Source organism: Pseudorca crassidens, chromosome 3, assembly GCF_039906515.1.
Source record: "Pseudorca crassidens isolate mPseCra1 chromosome 3, mPseCra1.hap1, whole genome shotgun sequence".
NCBI lineage: Eukaryota > Metazoa > Chordata > Mammalia > Artiodactyla > Delphinidae > Pseudorca > Pseudorca crassidens.
In genome coordinates, this window is record NC_090298.1 from 164977794 (window position 1) to 164998902 (window position 21109).

Genomic DNA, 21109 nt, shown 5'->3' on the forward strand with positions numbered 1-21109 from the left:
GTCCCCTACATCGGCAGGCGGACTCTCAACCACTGCACCACCAGGGAAGCCCCCGACTATCTCTTAAACACAGGATGAGCCACGTGAATGGATGGAACGTCATTCGACCCCTACAAACATCAGTGACATCTGAAGTAAGTCAATCCGGTGTTTGTGGTCCCACAGCGGCTGCCGGCTGGACAGTGCTGTCCGGGGAGAAGCTGGGATTCTAACAGCTTCTGCCGGTGCCACCTCGCGGGAAGCTGGTGGAGGGAGGGATGCCTTACTCAATGATGTGCCGGGCGTCCACCTCGGAGACGTCGTCGCTGTCTGGATCTGGAATCTTCTTCTTGTCCTCCACGGGCAGGGCGGGAGGCTGTGCTGGCTGTGGCTGCTCCTCCTCCTCCTCCTACCAAGAGACAAGCCAGTTCACCTCAGGTCACCCCAGAGTGATGCTTTTACAACCCACGTGCCCTCTTCCGACCAATCCCAAAACATGTCACGCTTTTTATTTGCACATTCTTTTAATTGCTCAGTATATGATTTTTAGTTTTCTTAGCAGAGTCCAGACACTTCTTTTTAAGGGCCTCTCAGGGTATGCTGTACTTCTGTTGCACCGAGTCCCCCGTACACAATGCATACTACTAAAACAGCTTTTCCCTTCTCTTGGATTTCCTAGGTATTAAACATTTTATAGGTAACCTTCAATATTTATTGCTCTTGATTTACTTTCAGCTTTACTGACATGGCCAAAATGTCTAAAATATGTCAAATAAGACTGATGATAAGGCATCATCGTTTACTAAGAGGTTTTCTATAAATCTGTATATTAAGTATGAGTGTCGTGTTTCATTAAAAGGATTTTCCAACATTTACTGAGCAGATAATAAAGGGGATTTTGTATGACATACTGAAAAAACACACACAAATACATTTCCCAATATTAAACCATCCTTGTATTCCTGTATAAATCACACAAAATGTGTGTGTATAATGGAACTGCTATAAAACTAAAAAAGAAAAAGTATCTGTCATTAACCTGTCAAATTATTCCAGTCAAAACCCAGTGGGATTTCCTTTGGAGCATGCAAAATAATTTTATAGATCATTTGGAATAATGAACAGGTAATGACAGCACAAACATTTTGGTCAAAAAAATCATAACCGGTAAGACTTATCCTACTTGATATTATCATGCTGGGAATTAAAATAGGAATGGGAAGCCTGGCTAATTCCAATTAAAGGGGTCAGCAAATTTTCCCCTCAAAAAGTGACTTTAGGGGCTTCCCTGGTGGCTCAGTGGTTAAGAATCCGCCTGCCAGTGCAGGGGACACAGGTTCGAGCCCTGGTCCGGGAAGATCCCACGTGCCACGGAGCAACTAAGCCCGTGCGCCACAACTACTGAAGCCTGCGCACGTAGAGCCTGTGCTCTGCAACAAAGAGTAGCCCCCGCTCGCCGCAACTAGAGAAAACCCACGTGCAGCAATGAAGACCCAACGCGGCCAAAAATAAATAAATAAATAAATTTATTTAAAAAAAAAAGAATTCCCCTAGTCCTCCTGGGGAGTAGGTGGGGAGAAAGGTGGGGCTGCTTGACAGCCCTGCCTGAGGTCTGACTTATATTTAAAAAAAAAAAAAAAAAAAAAAGTGGCTTTAAAGCTGGACAAAAGTAGCACAGGCAACCATTTCAGAGCCCTAGGAGTCTGAGAAGCATTAACACTGAGAAAACTGCCGAGCCTTGGGCAAGAAGAGTGGGAGTTTGTGGAGTTCTTACTTGGGGGTGCTTTCATCTCTCCTACCCTCAGCTCCCAGTTCTGATGTGCAAGTTCTCCCAGGGTGGGCAAGCCACGAGGCCTGGCAGCTGAGGCTGATGGGGACTTAGTCATTTTGTAGCAGTGGACGATGCCCAGGCCAGCAGCACTGTCAGTGGAGGTGAGGACCTCAGCCATGGGTGGGGAAAGCATATTACTGGCTGAGGGCTGTGCACATGCACAGAGGAAACGAGAAAGGGAGAAAGGGCCCAGCAGAAAGTAAAAGCCAGGGTGGGCTTGAAAATGGCCCAAACTTGGAATGTGTTCTTCTACACACACTGATCCACTGGCTGGAGAAAGAAGCCTTACTGGCTCAAGGTGTTTGAGTACAAACTCTCCCCAATCACTGGAAGACTACTAAGTTATGAAGAAACACAACCCACTCCTAGAGAGCCAGGATTAAAACTAAAAATGAGAAAAAAACAAAAACAATAAACTGAGCAGAGACACCAAAGGCAGCACACACCCTGGGAAAACATTCCACAGATTCAGCCTAGATAATTTACTAAACAAACAAAAACACCAAAAAGAACGCACAGGGGTGGAAGTCAGAATCCAGAGTGGTTAAAATAGCCTTCCACTAAACATTCATTACAAGACAAACAAAAAGGAGGAGAATGTGATATGAACTCAGGGGAAAAGACAGTCGGTTGAGCCTGTCTCTGTTCCTAGATGTTGGACTTAGCATACAATCATACAAGCAGCTATTACTATATATGTGTTCAAAACTATTGTAAATATGTTCAAAGAAATAAAGGAAACCATCTTTAAGTAGAATGTATCAACAAATACAGAGTCTCAATAGAAGACAGAAATGATAAACTTCCCAAATTTGATGAAAAACATGACTCTACCAAGCCAAGAATCTGAACAAACACTAACGAGAATAAACACAAAGAGAGAGTTCACAAACTTCTAAAACCCAAAGGCAAAGAGAAAATCTTGGAAGCAAGAAAGAGAAAATGAACCATCATGTACAAAGGAGCATCCATATAATTAGTAGCTTGACTTTCATCTGAAACAGGAGACCAGAAAGTAGAGGAATGACATATTCAAAAGGAAAAAGACTGTCAACAAAGAATTCTATGTCCAGCTACACTATCTTTGAAAATGAAAGCTAAAGAAATACATTCCCAGAAAAACAAAGGCTGAGAGAATCTGTTGCTAGCATACATGCCTTATAATAAATGATAAAAGAAATCTTTCAATATATTCAATATCTTGCAATAACCTGTAATGGAAAAGAATCTGAAAAAGAATACACATACACACACACACGTCTAACTGAACTGCTTTGCTGTACACCTGAAACTAACACAACATTGTAAATTATACTTTGATTTTAAAAAATGGTTTAAAAAAGAAGTCTTTCAAGCTGAAAGGAAATGATAGGTGATAGTAAATTGAATCCATAAGGAGAAATAAAAAACATCAGAAATGGTAAATGCATGTATCAATATAAAAGACTCTATAAATATATTTTCCCTTATTTCTTCTTTTCCAACTTCTTTAGACTAAGTCATAAGATTATATCAGGTATTAATTAGAAGACTGTATTGTTGGGTTTATAACATATATAGATGTAACATATGTGACAATAACAGCACAAAGGAAGAAGAACAAATGGAGCTAAGCTAGAACAAAATTTCCATATTTTACCAGAATGTAGTTAGTATTAACCTGAAGCATATCATCATAAATTAAGATGCATATCATAATCCCTGGAGCAACTACAAAGAAAATAACTTTAAAAATATAGTAAGAATTTGTACTTCCCTGGTGGCGCAGTGGTTAAGAATCCACCTGCCAATGCAGGGGACACAGATTGCAGCCCTGGTCCAGGATGATCCCACATGCCGCAGAGCAATTAGGCCCGTGCGCCATGACTACTGAGCCTGTGAGCCACAACTGCTGAGCCCACGTGCCACAACTGCTGAAGCCCACGTGCCTAAATTCCGTGCTCCACCACAAGAGAGACCAGTGCAATGAGAGGCCCGTGCACTGCAACGAAGAGTACCTCCACTTGCCACAACTAGAGAAAGCCCCTGCTCACTTCAACTGGAGAAAGCCCCCATGCAGCAATGAAGACCCAATGCAGCCAATAAATTAATTAATTAAATTTTAAAGATTAATTTAAATTAAAAAAAAAATCAGGGACTTCCCTGTTGGAGTAGTGGTTAAGAATCCGCCTGCCAGTGCAGGGGACACGGGTACAAGCCCTAGTCAGGGAAGATCCCACACGCCGGGGAGCAACTAAGCCCTTGAGCCACAACTACTGAGGCCACGTGCCACAACTACTGAAGCCCACGCCCCTAGAGCCTGTGCTCTGCAACAAGAGAAGCCACCGCAATGAGAAGCCTGCGCACCACAACGAAGAGTAGCCCCCACTCACTGCAACTAGAGAAAGACTGCACGCAGCAACGAAGACCAAACACAGCCAAAAATAAAAATTAATAAATAAATTTTTAAAAAATCAAATGATCAACTTAATAGAAAAAGTATGAGATAAAATCTAGCTCACACGTGCTAAAAACTCTCAATAAACTAGGAACAGAAGAGGATTTACTCAACCTGATAAAGGGCATCCATGAAAAATCTACAGCTAACACCAAACAATAGTGACAGACTAACTGCATAACCCTTAAGATCGAAAACAAACTAAGGATATCTGCTCTAGACACTTCTATTCAACACTGTACTGGAGGATCTAGCCAGTGCAATAAGGCAAGAGAAGGAAATTAAAGATTAAAGGCACACAGAGGGGAAAGGAAGAAGTATTGAAGAATTATGGTTATTTATGAATGACATAATCCTGCATGTGAAAATCCTAAGGAATCAAACAAACAAACAAAAAACCCTATTGGAATTACCAATATGAGTTCAGCAAGTGCACAGAACACGAGATTAACATTTTAAAAATATACATATAAAATTGTATTTCCACGTAATAGCAACAACACATCGAAAAATAAAATCAAGGAAACAATTCTACTCATAGTAGCAGAAAAGGAATAAAATATTTAAGAATAAATTTAACAACAAAAAAAGCAAAACCTATACTCTGAAAACTACAAATCATTGCTAAGAGAAATTAAAGATGATCAAAATAAATAGAGAGACATCTCACGTTCATGGACTGGAAAACTAAATATTGTTAGGACGTGATTCTCCCAAAACTGATCTCTATATTCAACACAATCTCAATAAAAATCCCAGCAAGCCTTTTTGTAGTAACTGATGAGTTGATCCTAAAGTGTATATGGGAATGCAAAGTACCTAGAATAGCCAATAGAGCAAACAAGCAAATAATACTACCTGATTTCAAAACTTGTAATACAAGACAGTGTGGTAGTGGCACAAACACAGACATACTAATCAACAGGAAAACACTGAGCATCAGAAACAAACCCTTAATTTTATGGTCAACTGATTTCCCACAAAGTTACCAAGACTATTCATGGGAGAAAGAACAGTCTGTTCATCAACTGGTGCTGGGTAAGAAGGTTATCCATAGCAAAAAAACCCCACAAAAAACAAACTTAGACCTGTACCTCAAACCATACACAGAAATCAACTCAATTATGACCCTAAATGTGAGAGCTTAAATATAAAACTTCTAAAAGAAAACATAAGAGAAAAACCTTTGTGACTTCAAACAGCTCTTAGATACAACACCAAAGGCACAATTCATATAAGAAAAAACCGATAAATGGATTTCATCAAAATGAAATATTTCTGCATTTCAAAAGACATCACTGAGGGAAAAGAAAAGCAAACAGACTGGGAGAAGATGTCTGCAAGCTACATATCTGAACAGGGACACATATCAAGAATATATAAAGAATTCTTAGGACTCACTGATGAGATAACAAACAACCGAATTAAAAATGGGCAAAAGATTTCAATAGATTTTCGCCAAAGAAGATATTTGAATGGTGCATAAACATTTGAAAAGATGCTCAACATCATTATTTACTAGGAAAATGCAAAGTAAAACCATAAGATACCACTACACACCCACAAGGATGGCTATATAATGTAAAGAACAGATAACGCCAAGCGTTGACAAGGATATGGAGAAACTGGAACCTGTGAAAAGGTACAACTACTTCAGGCAACAGTTTGTCAATTCCTTAAAAAGTTAAACATAAACTTACCATATGACCCAGCAATGCCACTCCTAAGTATCTACCCAAGAGGAATGAAAACGTATGTCCACACAAGGACATGTATGTGAACGTTCACAGCAATGTTATTCATAATAGCAGAAAATGGAAAAAAACACAAATGCCCACCCACTGGTGTATGGATAAACAAAGTGTGGTATATCTATACAATGGAACATGACTCAGGAATAAAACAAATTTCTTTTTTAAGACCTTAACTTTTATTAATGGTTTCTCACTTATTTTTAAAATATTTTTTAACTGAGATAGAAATTACTTAGAGTAAAATGTACATATCTAATCAAAAATTTTGATAAGTTGAGTTTGATATATTTGGAATTATGCATATAAGGGTTAAATCTACACCTTCAAAGCATAGAATATTTTCTTTTTTTTTGCTTTTCCATTATGGTTTATTACAGGATATTAAATATAGTTTCCTAAGTGTAGGACCTTGCTGCTAAATAGTGCTGTTATGAACAGAGGGGTGCATGTATCTTTCTGAATTATAGTTTTGTCCAGATAAATGCCCAGGAGTGGGATTGCTGGATCATATGGCAGCTCTATTTTTAGTTTTTTGAAGAAATTCCATACTATTCTCTATAGTGGCTGTACCAGTTTACATTCCCACCAGCAGCATAGGAGGGTTCCCTTCTCTCCACACTCTCTCCAGCATTTGTTATTTGTAGACTTTTTAATGATGGCCATTCTGACCGGTGTGAGGTGGTACCTCATTGTAGCTTTGATTTGCATTTCTCTAATAATTAGCGATGTAAAACAAACTTTTGGTGTACAGACAACATGGATGAAAATCAAAAACATGCCACATAAAATAAGCCAGACACAAGATACTACATGTTGTATAATTCCATTTATGTGAAATTCCGGAAATGGCAAATCTATAGAGACAGAGCAGACCAGTGGTTTCCTGGGGCTGGAGGAGTTAGCAAGAACAAACTGTAAATGGGTGAGATGTCATTTGGGGTGACAGAAACGTTCTAAAGCTGGTGTAGAGTAATGATTGCACAACTCTATAAATTCACTAAAAAATCACTGAATTGTACTCTTACTGTGGGGGCATTTTACATATGTAAATTATATCTCCATAAAGCTGTTTAAAAAATTACAACAAAATGTTACTGGTCTAAGAATTATTAGAACTTTAAAAGAACCTGAACAGTACATCAACTATACCTCAATTAAAAAAAATATTAAATAAAATAAAAACCAGAAACATAAATTATAAAAGAAAAAAGAAAAAGAAACTGAACATGTGACCCTAAAAAGACACCAGTGTGTCTTTAATATTAGCTTTTTTTAAATATCACAGATCAATGGGGAAGGGATGGACTAACAGTATACCAACTGGCTTAACGCTACTACTGGGAAGGGGGAAAAAGGGCGCCATCTCAAGCCCTACACAAAATAAATTCCAGATGACCTGAAGAGGTAAGAGGACAAACCAAAAGAAAGATATAGGTGAACACCAAGCTGATTTCAGGCTGGGGTAAATACATAAAGAACACTTAAAAATCCAGTAAAAAAACACAACTGATTAGAAATGGGCAAATGAAGCAAACCATTCACAGAAGAAATCTAAATAGTAACACCTGAAAAAATGTTCAACCTTAATAAGCAAATATCTGCCCATTAAAATTCCCTTTTTAAAATCTTATGGAGGTGGCCAAAGCTTTTTAACAGCCTTGTAAGACACTCTTACCCCAGCTGAAGGGGGAGTCAGGACAGCACCCTTCTGGATGCGAACTGTGGAAAACAAGCCCTGCTTTCGGACACTGCATCCCCGGGCTCCCTCTGAGTCACCCTTCCCGAGGAGGCCACCCAGGACAGACAGAGGAACAAGGCTCTCATCAGAGCTTTGTCAACCAGCAAACATCCAAAAATCACCATAACGTGGAATAATTAAATGATTTAGAGAACATACACAATAAATGCGACCATCTGTAACATTGCCAAAGAATAGATTACAAGGGGCCAACATGTATATGATTTCATGCTCACTACTTCATACCAACATTTTCTGGAGGGGAGAGCTGTTTGGGCACCTGAAATGTGGCCCGTACGACTGAGGACAAATGAGTGAGGACATTTACATTTTACTTAATTAAGTGAAAGTGGAAACAGTCATGTGTGGCTAGAGGCTATGGTACTGGACAGCGCAGCTCTAAAGCACCAACTTTCAGCCTCACCCCCTGCCCGTGTGCCGATCTCCTGCCCCATTTTGATGCCTGGCTGGAGCGGGAGAGGATCACTGTGCCTGCTGTGGGTAGAGGCCACACCACACAGCACTGTGGGCCTCGACAGCCAGGAAATGAACTCTTACCTCCTCCTCTTCTTCTGAGCCACTCTCTTCACTATCAGATCTCGGAGCTACTTCATACCTAAAAAAAAAAAAAAAAAAAATCAGCATTTTAATATAAATCTCCCCAGAACCAGCATGATTCACTTTCCTTAGCAAATTGGCCTGTTTCCAAATGTAAGCAGGATCACCCCCAGCTGCCAGCTCCCCTGGAATGAGGCCGACTGTTGACTCAGGATCCTGGCTGCCTCTGGAACACGAAGCCCCACTCACCCCGGGTTCATTTCCAGCCAGGCCTCCAGCTGCCCTGCTTTGGGTGCGTCTGTGCCCGTGAGGATCTTCCCACTCTCCACGTGGATCACTTTCACCGGAAGGTCGCTCATTTGGCTGGTCTCATCCAGAGGCTGAAAAAGTCACACGTGTGACTTGAGGTTCTGTAGAGTCTATACCTTCGGTGCCCCACTAACCATGGCCAACTGGAGAAGTGCCCTCCCAACTCCACGTCCAGAAAACAGCACACCAATGTGACCAGTGGTTGTGGAGATGGGTTAGCTGCACATTAACCATTCAGTAAAAAAATATATATATAACCCATTGACGACAGTTGTTTCTTGGAAGGAACTGATATCCACGTTTTAATTTTCAAATAGGTAACATATAGTTCAAATTCAAGAGTATAGAGTGTGTACTCTCCCTCCCTATCCCCCTGCCCAACAGTTTCTCTTCACAGGCGCCCACCAGCATCATTTTCTCGTGTGTTCTCCCAGATCAATTCCACACATAAGGAACATGGACTTACGTACTCCTTCCTTTTTTACCCAAGTGACTACACTATTCCCATTTTTCTGGTCCTTGAGTTATTCAATTTATATTGTATTTGTAGACTGCAACAAGGGTCCTCATTCTTTTCTGTTAAACAGCTAACTAGAATATTTGAAAAATAAAACTTCCTTGTAGCAACAAATACGGAATTCCTCAATTTCCTGAGATATCAACTTGGGATGAAGTTTTCCCCTTCCTCAGCTCCTTCACATTTCCTGGTGAAAACCTTCAGGACGAGGATGAGGATGGAAACCTTTGTTTGCATCTACCAGGAACTTATACCTCCCACGCCTCCCTCCATCAACACTGACCCACAGCAGAGATTAGTCTCCATGCAGGTTAAAATCTCACCCTTAAAGTGGCCCACCATGAAGCGGAACAGAAACCCCACGCCCCACGAATGAGCTCTGCAGGCTGCCTCAATCAGTGACTTTCACCCCTGAGTCCTTCCTGAGAGCGGTTATGGTGCTGATGCCGGGATGTCCCCACACCCAGAATCCTGACAGAACTGCTCTGGGGTGAGGCTTGGGCCTCTCTGGTTTTCAAAAGCTCCCCAGCTGATTCTGACGTTCAGCCAAGGCTGCGAACCACTGGGTGAGAACAAGGACAATCAGCAGCCATCATCAAGTGATGGTTCCCGTTACTAAACAGGATGAGCAGCTGCAGTGATTCCCCAACAGAATTCCCCGAGTCACGCTTTCCTGTGATGTGACTTCCCCCTTGAAAGCCACAAATGGCCGTGTGAAGGCTTAGCACTGTAGTAAAATGCCAGCCCACATTTCTCTTAAAAAATTCAACTTAACGTTTCAAATAAAATCATGCGAAATAAGAATATTATTTGAGTTAATCACTATAGTCATTCATTTCTGGGAATCAGGCCAACAGGAAAAAGCGTGCCATCTGCTACGGACTGGACTGTGTCCCCTCCAAAATTCATATGCCCAAGCCCCAGCTCTCCAATGTCACTGTATTTGGAGATGGGGCCCTTGGTGGGTAATTAGGGTTAAATTAGGTCATATGGGTGGGGCCCTCAGGATGGCATTAGTGCCCCTATAAGAAGAAACACCAGAGCTTGCTCTCTCTCCTCCCATGTGAGGACACAGCCAGAAGGCAGCAGTCTACAAGCCGGGAAGAGAGTACTCATCAGGAACCAACCTTGCTGCTCCTTGATCTCCAATTTCCAGCCTCCAGAACTATAAGAACGTATATTTCTGCCGTTTAAGCCATGCAGGCTACCAAAACAAAAACAAAAACAAGAACTAAAACAACAAAAGGGACTTCCCTGGAGGTCCAGTGGTTAAGACTCTGTGCTTCCACTGCAGGGGGTGCGGGTTCAATCCCCAGTCGGGGAATTAAGATCCCATGTGCCATGTGGTTAAAAAAAAAAAAAAAGCCACACAGGCCATGGTGTTTTGTTATGGCAGCCCAGCTAAGAGAGCAAGGGGGCTCATTACAACAACATGTGGGATAGAAAGAAAGGAAACAATGGAAATAGCCACCCATAGAGGAGGGGACATATGGTGGTCCATCAGAGCTGTTCAGTGCAGGATCTAACAGCTACAGATGGGAAGCAACTTAGATAGCTATCAATCTGAACGATGAAAGAGATCCTAGTACATCAATACAATAAAATGAAAGAACTAATTGCTTGATATGGAAAGTGGTCCAAGATACCTGCTACACAGGAAAAGTCTTGCTATGTGTAGACTGACCCAAATGGTCCCAAAACAAAACAAAGAGAATATAAGCACAAAGGTTTCTGGAAAGATACAGAGAGAGACATCAACCAAGGATCAACATGCATGCTTGTGAGAGAACAGGCACCATGGGGGCTTCTACTTTTCATGTTATCATTACATTTACGTTTCATGTTATTATCATTTTCTTCCTAGAAGTATTACATTTATAAGTCAGAGAAGCAAGCACTAGCCACCTCTCTAATACGGTGGTATTAGAAAGAGTCAGGTAAGTAAGTGTACATGAGCTAACTTGGAAAGACTCAGATACAATACCAGGCGGGGAGAAGAAAACCACCTGGAGACACAGGTACGGAAAAGGTCCCAGAGCAAACACACCGAAGGTTACTCAGGTTTCTCTCTGGGAAGGGGGACTGAGGAGGGGTTGGAGGAGGTGGTAAAGGCCACACCTTGCATTCACACCTCACTATGCAGCCTTCTTTCACACTAGTGTGTTAACCGAGAGGAGGCGGACAAGAGTGCCATGGAAAAGACTCAAAGACTCGTGTGTGGGGACAGCAACCCCTCTCTGAGTGGGCCTCACTGCACGGTTCTGACTTTTGGAACCAGGCTAGTATTTCACATCCTAAATAAAGAAATGAGGAGTAAATAAATAAAACCAACAAGCGTTGGGGGGAGCCTCACTAACGGGGGCACAAGGGGAGAACTAATCTTCTGAATGCAGTATCTGGAGCATGTACTTTCAACTTCAGACAAACACTGACCTCTAGCTAGGAGGTTTCTTTCTTTTTATTTTTTTATAAATTTATTTATTTAATTTATTTATTTTTGGCTGCATTGGGTCTTCGTTGCTGCATGCATGCCTTCTCTAGTTGCGGGGAGCAGGGGCTACTCCTCGTTGTGGTGCGCGGGCTTCTCACTATAGTGGCTTCTCTTGTTGTGGAGCATGGGCTCTAGATGCACGAGCTTCAGTAGCTGTGGCATGTAGCCTCAGCAGTTGTGGCTCAAGGGCTCTAGAGCGCAGGCTCAGTAGTTGTGGTGTACAGGCTTAGTTGCTCCGCAGCATGTGGGATCTTCCCGGACCAGGGCTCGAACCCGTGTCCCCTGCACTGGCAGGCGGATTCTTAACCACTGTGCCACCAGGGAAGCCCCTAGCTACGAGGTTTCTTTTGCAGAGGGGTACATGTTAGCCATTCTGAATGTACTTCCTGCACAGTCTAGGACTGAGGAAATGAGGGCCTATCTCGTGGCAGACGGGGGTCAGGTTTTGGGCTATTATAACGTGGACAGGGAGAAGGAGAAAAAGAACCCCGTGGTACTGGATTAGAATTGGAAGTATCAGTGTGACCTCAGTATTTTTAATACTACAATAACTAGTTAATATATATAACTAGCAAGGTGGATGTGTGAGCATACACACATCTGTTTCCTAGATCTGTCCACTGAGAGGGCCCAGAAGCAATGACAACTCAGTAGCAACGAACACATCTAGATCATGGTTTCCAAATATTCTTCTCTGATTAAAGGAATCAGGGCTCCTTGGAGAAATGACCGAGTCCAGGACTCGGGCAGAGAAAGCAGAAGATGAGCCTGGGCCATTTTCGTGTGCAAGGAAGTCAGAAACCCCTAAAAGAACGATGGGGACACATCAAAAGCAGGCAGGAGCCAATGTGAAGGGGTTCCTACTGGTCCAAAATGGAACAATTTGAGCATCAAAATACATAATAATAGTGCAGGATTAAACTAAGTAAATCCATTAAACTAAATAAGAATCCATGAGTTAGTACCAAGGGTTGCCAAACTATGAACAAGCCAAATAAAAAAGAAGGGAAGGCTTTTCCTTCCTGCAGAAAGTCAACTAATAAATGCAGAAGAAAAGACGAGGGAAAAAACATCACCATTTTGTAACCATTATGGCAAAAACTGATACAGGCAAAGACAACAGATGATGAAACAGCCGATGAAAGTTTGAGGAATCACGTTATCTTTACATGTCTGAGTATCTCTGCACAAGGTACTTAATCTTTACAGCTGGAGACACCTTGGCGGCCACCAAAAGGTCAATATCACCAGTGGGGGAAGAAATCTACGCCACACACTCCTGATATGACGCACAGAGAAAGACCCGGCATCATTTCAGGGTTTTCTGTTGCTGTGAAGGACACTGGAGGGTCAATTGTGAAACCTTAACAAGGGCTGTGAATTAGATCACGGTATTGCGTCAATGTTCATTTCCTGGTTTTGATCACTGTACAGTTGTGGAAAAGAACAGCCTTGCTTTTAGGATGTACACACTGAAACACACAGAGGGGTAAAAAGCCCTCACGTGTGCATCTGACCCTCGAATGGTTTAAGAAAAAATAATGACACATGAAAAGTGGGAATCTGGGTGAAGAGTATGCAGGAACTCTCTGCACTGTTCTTACACCTCTCCTGTGAGCCTGAAACTTTAAAGGGAAAACTGAGAAATAAATAACAGCTCTGGAAGGAAACGCACCCAGTAGTAAACAATATTCTCTCTGGGCAGTGGGAGAGAGGAAGGGTAGAGTGTGGCAGGGGACCTATGTGGATTTTTACCATTGTCATATACTTTTATAATTTCAAAGGGAAAAAAAAATTTTTTTAAGGATGAAATAGACCTAACCTCTGGGGCTGGGCTGGCATTTCCACAGAAGAAACCCCTGGTTCCTCACCTCGCCATCAGGTCCGATTGCAGGTGTCTGTCCTTCAGCGTTTTCTGCCTTCTGGAAGGAAAGAGAGAGACAGTCACCCCCCAACCGGGGAGGCCGAGTCACACGCGCACACAGCCGCTCCAGTCCCACCAAGGGGCGCACCTTCTTTTTCTTCTTCTTCTTCTTCTCCTTGGCGACCTGGGCAGCCTTGTGCTGCCGCACCAGCTCCGTGAGGTTAGCCACGTACTCGTCTGTCTGCTGCAGGAGGTAGGCCAGGCGCTTGTCCTTCTTCTGGTCGATGAGCTTGCGGTACCCTTCCTCGTCCTCGGCCTGCAGAAGCGTGCGGTTATGGCGCGTGCCCATGACACGCTCGTCCACCAGCACCCAGGGCGGGCAAACCAGACTCAAGAAGCCCGCAGGGCTGCAGTTAACCAGCAGCCGGACCCACATTTAGGGAGCACTGAGCTCACACCCGGGTCTGCGCTATATTCACACCTTTCACATAACTACTGACTCCCCTTCAGAACTTCCCCAGTTCCCACCCTGGGCCAGGCTCCTTGGGGACCTGCTGGACAGACATGGTCCTGCCAAGGGCCATTTAAAAGCTCTGTCTCCTATGTCCACAAACACACCCAAATCCCAACCCTTCTCTCCACTGCTCTCCCACAGACCGTCTGCCCCGGCTTTCTGAGAACACATCGGATCATGTCACCCACCCCCACCACCGCCATCCCAGCTTACAGCCTCCCTCGGCTCCCCATCATGGTCAGAATTAAATCCAAAGCCCTCCCCGTGGCCTGCAAGGCCCCGCGTGGCTGCCTCCGGGACTCCAACCTCACTCTGCCCCCACGCCACGCTGTTCCAGGGGCCACTGGCTGAGCCTCACACACGGCTTCTTCCCGCCTCGGGCCTTTGCCCTCAGCTCCTTTGCCGGGAGGTGCTTCCCCTGGATCTCCGCATTCATGGGTCACACCCACCCTGCCCATAACACCCAGTCAATCCCCACTCCCTGGCCCTGCTTTGTTCTCCTCAGTGCGCTTTTCACCACCCAAAACTATCTTGTCTGTCTCGCTTGGGCATCTGTCTCTCTAGGGCCAGCACGAGCCCCACCAAGGGCAGGGACTCTCCTTCGTACTAACGTGGCCCTGTCCACTCAGCAGTGCCTGTCAATATCGGCCCGGTCAGAGAACCCTCCACGAATAATACATGGTCAGACGGGAAGGGTGGGGTGGGAGGTCAGGCTCACACCATCGGCGGCTCCTCCACCGGGAGGGGTGCCACCTCCACCTTCCAGAGAGCACAGAGCAGCCAGTTAACCAGCTGAGGTCACGCGGTCACCGATGGTCAGTGAGTGGGCAAAGGTCTGGAGTCAGGTTTTTCGGACTCCCAAACCCAAGCCCTTTCTTTCTCTGTCCTGCCTCCAACTCTGAGCACCAAAATGCCCCGGCGTAACCCTGGGCGGCTGATCCGCCCCCATGCCTGCAACACCCAGCACCACGTGAAGGGACCCGGGTCATGATGGCCAACTGTACCATGAGCCTCCGCATTCTCTCCTTCTCGATTCTTTCATTCTCCTTCTTCTGTTCCCGCTCAGTGTTGGCGTGGTATGTGGCCACCGCCTTCGTGAGTTTCTGGATTTTGCCTGTGACCGACCTGTGATATTCTTTGAAATCCTTGGCGTGCTGAAGAATGCTGTTGAGGTATTCCTGCAGGACGCACACAGAAGAGCAGACTGACTATGGGACAGGAGTTGCCGTGGTGTCACCCCAAGTGAGACGAAACTTTAAAGGGGGCCTGGTGAAAGCCAAGGGGACGCAACCAAAACGATACCGAGACACTGTCTGCCTACGAGGCCCAACATTCTCTGCGTGGACTGTGTGGTGAAAAGGGACCCCCCTCTCATGCACAGCAGACGGGGCAAATGCCCTGGCTGAGACAACCTGGCAGCGTCTGCCACCCGCTGCAAAATGCACCCGCCCTCCCACCAGATCACTCACTGCTAGCGGTTTATTTTAAGGAGGACGGCAGAGATTGGCCCAGAAACTCAAGGACAAGAGTGCCTATCCCAGTGTTACTTTTAACACCGGGAAGCTGAGAGTACACTGCATGTCCCCAAACAGGGAAACAGTTTCATAAATCACGGGATGCTGGGCACACTGAGATGGACTACAACACATATGTTAAAATCATGCTTCAATAATACTTTAAACAGCTCAATGTGCACATATATATATTTTTAAAGGCAGCTGTTTAACTTTTGATTACTATATGTATATAGACAAAAAAGGTCAGAATGATATACCAAGATATTAACAGTAGTTAACACCGAATATTGACTTCTCTGTTATTTTAAACTATGCCAGTAACAGACACTGTTTGGAGGCAAACTTTAGAAAACATAAATGAATGAACAAACAGAATCACCCCAAATCCTACTTGAGTAGAGATTTTGGTCTCCTTGACGGATCTTGTATCAACCTCAGTCAGATCACTGACTGAGGACCCTCCATGGTTTAGGACCCTCCGTGGCTCCCACCTCACTCACAGCACAAGCCCAAGTCATCCTCCCGCCCCACAGGGCCCTGCACGCTCTGCCCATCACCTCCCCATTCTCACCTCCTCCCACCCTCCCCCTCGCTCACCCCACTCTGACTATACTGGGTCATTGTTTTTCACAGAACACTGAGGCATACTCCCCTCTGTCTGCAAAGAGCCTCGTCCACACGTCGGTGTAGCTCCTCCCTCGGGGCTCTGCTCAGAACTCACATCCTCAGGGAGACCGTCCCTGAGTCGACCGTCCTATATAAAGGGCTCCTCCATCACTCCCTATCCCTGCTTCATGTCTCCTTACACCCTATTAACTCCCAACGTGTTATACGTGCGTTTGATTACGACCCACCTTTCCGTACCGTTTGGTTTTTGTCCACTGAAGTATTCTTAGTGCCTAGGATACTCTTATAATGAACAGAAAAGAGACTCGGACATCGTGTTGAGAGGAAAACCAAGACTCGACAGTGCGGAGCTGACGACTCAGGCACACGGTCAAGCCTGCGGCCGCGGGGACACACCTGGTGCTTCTGCCGGCGCTTGCGCTCCTGCTCTATCTTCTGTTGCTTCTCCAGCTTCTCAGTGATGCGGGCCTCGCGCAGGGACTGCCGCTTACTGCGCTTGTAGGCCTTGGCGTTGAGGGCCGTCTCGAGGGCCGTGTCCCTCCTCATGCACACCACCACCTCCTGCCGCAGCTTCGGGAAGGAAGAGGAGAAACTGGCGACGGGCACAACTTGGTAACATCTATGCAACACGTGCACCTCCGTATAGCAAGCCAGGCAGCAAGGAGGACCCGTGAGCACAAACGCATGCGTGGGGAGAACCCGTGGTGGATGCCCGCGGGCGGGGCACGCACAGGGTAGGAGACAGCTGCTTCCGGACATCCAGCAGACAGCCCTATGCTCAGGCCTTCAGGTCTCCAGCTTTGCCCTCCCTCAACCACAAACAAACTTCCTTATTGGTCATTCAAAAGTAAAGGACCCTTAGAAATTAGACCCATCTAGGGACTTCCCTGGCGGTCCAGTGGCCAAGGCTCTGCGCTCCCTATGCAGGGGACATGGGTTTGATCCCTGGTCGGGGAACTAAGACCCCACATGCTGCACAGCATGGCCAAATAAAATAAAATTAAAAAAAAAAGAGAAAGAAATAGACCCATCTAAGTACACTGCTTCAAGCTAGCCACTGCCACCTTAGGGAAGGCCCACACTTATTCATCCCAATGTCCCTCCACTGGGCAGGACATGGAAAGGAAGGGGGACAGTGAGCCAACAAGTGTGCTTGGGCACTGCGACTTTGGTTTTGTAAGATTTTTTTGATGTGGACCATTTTTAAAGTCTTTATTGAATTTGTTACAACACTGCTTCTGCTTTTTAAGTTTCCGTTTTTTGGCCGAGAGGCATGTGGGATCTGAGCTCCCTGACCAGAGATCGAACCTGCACTCCCTGCATTGTAAGGCGAAGTCTTAACCACTGGACCACTAGGGAAGTCCTGGCACAGCGGCTTTAATGGTCAGGGTACATTTAGTAACTGCCCAGTGAGCGGCTCTTTAATCTAAGCATCAAGGCTGGCAGAAAGAGTCTCCTCCGAAAGCAAAGGCCTGCGCCTGCGCCCACCTGCCTCTGGAAGTTCAGCAGCCTCAGGGCCTTGAGCTCGATGGTTGCTTTGGTTCGCAAATCCCCGGCCAGGGACCCGGGAAGGTTTTCAAGTTCCTGAATTCGGTGTGCGATGCGAGCCTGCAGCCTAGGGCGCAAAGACAAAAAAAAGACAGGTGATGAGAGGTGTCACCTGTTTACAAGGAACCCATCTGTTCCCTTTCTTTGAAGGTGGAGCCTCAGAAGTATCCATCCCTCAAGGGAAGCCGATATGAATCATAAGACAAGAGATGGCTGAGAAAAGGATGCCCCACAACACAGACTACATACAGGAGGGCAGCCACAGAAGTCTCGGGAGCCACTGCAAACCGGAAACCTGACAGGGCGCAGCTGGTTTCTGGCATTTCAGCAGTGGGAGCCAGCCTCTGGAGTCAGGCGGGCCAGGGTCTCCATCCCAGCCCTGGGAATCTACTTAGCCCATGAGCCTCAGCGTCCTCAGCTATGAAGTGGGGAGACCCCTCAGAGCAACCCTACAGGCTTGGTCTGAAGTTCAAATGGGATAATCTCCTTACTCAGTCTTTCACACACTTATTGAGCACCTATTGTGTGCCAGGGACCATTCCAGGTGAAGGGATTCAGCACTAAACAAGACTAACAAGGCTGTTTGTTGCTCTCATGGAGCTCACAGCATTATCAGGATGACAGGCCATAAAGGAGTTAAAAAATTAAGTATCTATGGTAATTCCGGAGAAGGACTTGGAGGAGGGTCCTGGAGGGGAGGGGTCGCGGGGCGGGGGGCAGGGCTTCTATAAGGTGGGGACCTTGGCAATAAAGCTTAAATAACTACAAAGAGTCATGCAGAGCATGTGCAAAGTCCCTGGGGCAGGAACAAGTCTAACCTGTTCAACAGAAAGAGGAACCGGGACAGTCAGGTAGATGAGGACAGAGCACTGGGCAGGGGCTACAGAGAAAAGGGTTACTCAATGGATAATGGGAAGCCAGTTTTAACCCAGGAAAAGATCTAATATAAATTAACTGTAAAAAGAGAATTCAAACGGCTGTGTGGGAAACACTGCACAGGGAAGGATGGGAGCAGGGAGGCCAGGGAGGAGGTGTAGACCAGATGGCAGGGTGAACAGCATTGGGGGGAAAGGAGCTGAGAGAGTTCACCAGACACCGAGGATGAGGGAGTACAAGCGAGGGTCAAGGAGCCGAAGGGTCCATGGTCCATTCAGCTGCTGCATGAGAACAGAGAGAGAAGGGAAAACTGGGGGGCATAAGGCCATCTGGACAGGCCGTCTTTAAGCCGTCCAGATGGAGCAGGCGGGGAGGCGCCTGGGTACAGGGGCTGGAGCTCCAGGGCATGTCACAGCTGGAGATGCACTCCGGAGACAGTCACTGGCACAGATTTACTGATGCAGCTGGGGATTTACGGTGAACAAGGCACAGCCCCCTCCCCTAAGGGAGCTGACATTTACCAAGAGAGGCCAGCCCTGAACAGGTTATAAATGCAGTGGAGAAACAGGGGAGCACGAGGTGCTCAGGGAATGAACCTCAGGCGCCCCCAGCAGTGTGGGACAGGGTGATACAGACCTACTGTGCACCAGGCGTTTCACACAGCGCCCGGCGCTCAGGAGGCCTTGGCAAAGCGACCAACAACTACTTATGTTTGAGGAACATCCACCGCAAAGCTTGCCAGGTGGCTTTTTGAGTGCGGATGAGCCAAAAGTTGGATAATACACTTGTGTTGGAGAGGTGAAACAGCACTTTCACTCCAACACATACAATCTCCATGGAGGACAGTTTTGCAGAACTGATGAAATTTCCACGTGCACGTAAATCCCCTGCACCTGAACTATGCCGTGTTCACAAATTTATTCTGACATAAATGCACACATGTGAAGAGAAATATGCAAGTGTAGTTACTACGGCATCGTTTTACCGAAAGATTAGAGACCACCTAAACGTCCCTCCGGGTAAGACACTGGCTAAATAAGTCACAGTAGAGCCACCAGGCAGAATGTGTCCAGAAAAAAGAAGAGCTTATTTTGTACAAATAGGGGATGATCCCTAAGATATTTTGCGAAGGGAGGAACAGTGCACATGTCAGGTACCATTTGGGGACCACACAGCCACTTGTACCCATCTGCCTGTATACATACTCGATTTCTCTGGAAGGATACACACTGACCCAGAGAACTGGGAGGCTGGGGACAGAGGCAGGAGGGTGATCTCTGGCTGCATACCCCATAGGCCTTTAGAAGTGTGAACCACAACAACGCGTGACCTGGGGGGGGCGGGGGGGGGCGGCAGCACCCTCACCTGTACTCCCGCTCCTGCAGGATCTCTACGGGGTCCAGGCCCCGCGGCTTCTGGATGGGGGTGATGCGGCTCTGCTTCTGGTGCAGCGGCACCATGGGGGCGGGCTGGGCCGGCTGCCCTGGCGACTGTGTCTGGGGCGGCATCACGGGGGAGGCAGCAGGAGGGACGGCGGGGGGCGCAGGCGAGGGGCGACCCGTTGGCTGCGGGGGGATGAGCTTCTGAGGTGTGCTTGTGGGGGCAGCAGCATTCGCCATGGGTCCTGGGGGGAGTCAAGAAGCAGGGCACAGCGTTGCGTTCCGAGTCCATTCCAGGTGAAGACGACAAGCCTGCTGGGCGTTTACTGCCCTGGGGTCTAACTCGTCCCCAAGGCTGACAAGGCCTGGGCAGCTCCCCGTAACCCCCACCTCTCACTGCCACACCACTCCTCGCCCATGGGGCGCGCTTCCTCTTCCTCCTCCAGATCTCAGCCTGCAGGCCCCTTCCCCAAAGCCCCCTACTGGTCCAAGTGCCGGGTCTGGGTGTGATCTTGCTATGCTGTGGCCTCACAGGAGCAGCAGTTGCCTGCCTTTCATCCACCCTAGCTCCAACGGAATCCTATTTAAGCGATTAGCCCTTCAATGTCCATCACTGAACCTCAGGGCCCGTGAGGATGGGGAATGAGTCCATTTTATCCACTGCTTTGACCTAACAGATGTGACCTTCAAATAAGTACTAACTACATTTTACACAAAACACAGGGGAGACAGAACCCCGAGCTGCCCTGACATCCTGCCTGCCTCTCTCTGACCGGGCTCATCTCAGGGTCTGCATGATGCAAACTTGACATGGGAGTCAGGGCACACACGTGTCACCAGAACAGAGGGAACTTACCTTCAGGCCAGGGCTTGGGAGGCCCTCCAGGGGGCTGGCCGGGCATCCCGGGGGGCACACCTGAGGGTCCTGGAGGGGGCATGTTGGGCCCTCCCATACCTGCACGCAGGGAGAAACGGACAAGAGGATAAAACCCGTCCTGTGTTTCTCCCTGCACCTGCCTCCCTGGGCAGCCCTGGCTCCAGGGGACACACCCAACAACAGCCCCTCACTGTGGGCACCAGGGGAGAAAGGGGGCAGCTGGAGAAACAACATTTATCACGACAGCAACCCTGCTGTCGGGGAAGCTGATGGGCGGCAGAGTCCAGATCTGC

General features: G+C 46.5%; 1 protein-coding gene across 10 annotated transcripts in view; it reads right to left on the reverse strand.

Annotated features, from left to right (window-relative positions):
• Positions 1 to 21109, reverse strand: part of SMARCA4 (SWI/SNF related, matrix associated, actin dependent regulator of chromatin, subfamily a, member 4) — an 87274-nt gene that overhangs the window by 47529 nt on the left and 18636 nt on the right. For all 10 annotated transcript variants that reach the window (XM_067733712.1, XM_067733719.1, XM_067733718.1 and 7 more), the window contains exons 5-14: positions 20796 to 20894; positions 19926 to 20184; positions 17625 to 17751; positions 16533 to 16706; positions 14997 to 15170; positions 13627 to 13794; positions 13486 to 13536; positions 8547 to 8677; positions 8298 to 8355; positions 267 to 388 (exon numbers count right to left, since the gene is read on the reverse strand). In XM_067733712.1, the coding sequence (XP_067589813.1) occupies positions 267 to 388; positions 8298 to 8355; positions 8547 to 8677; positions 13486 to 13536; positions 13627 to 13794; positions 14997 to 15170; positions 16533 to 16706; positions 17625 to 17751; positions 19926 to 20184; positions 20796 to 20894 (1363 nt within the window). The remainder of the gene's footprint in view (positions 1 to 266; positions 389 to 8297; positions 8356 to 8546; positions 8678 to 13485; positions 13537 to 13626; positions 13795 to 14996; positions 15171 to 16532; positions 16707 to 17624; positions 17752 to 19925; positions 20185 to 20795; positions 20895 to 21109) is intronic.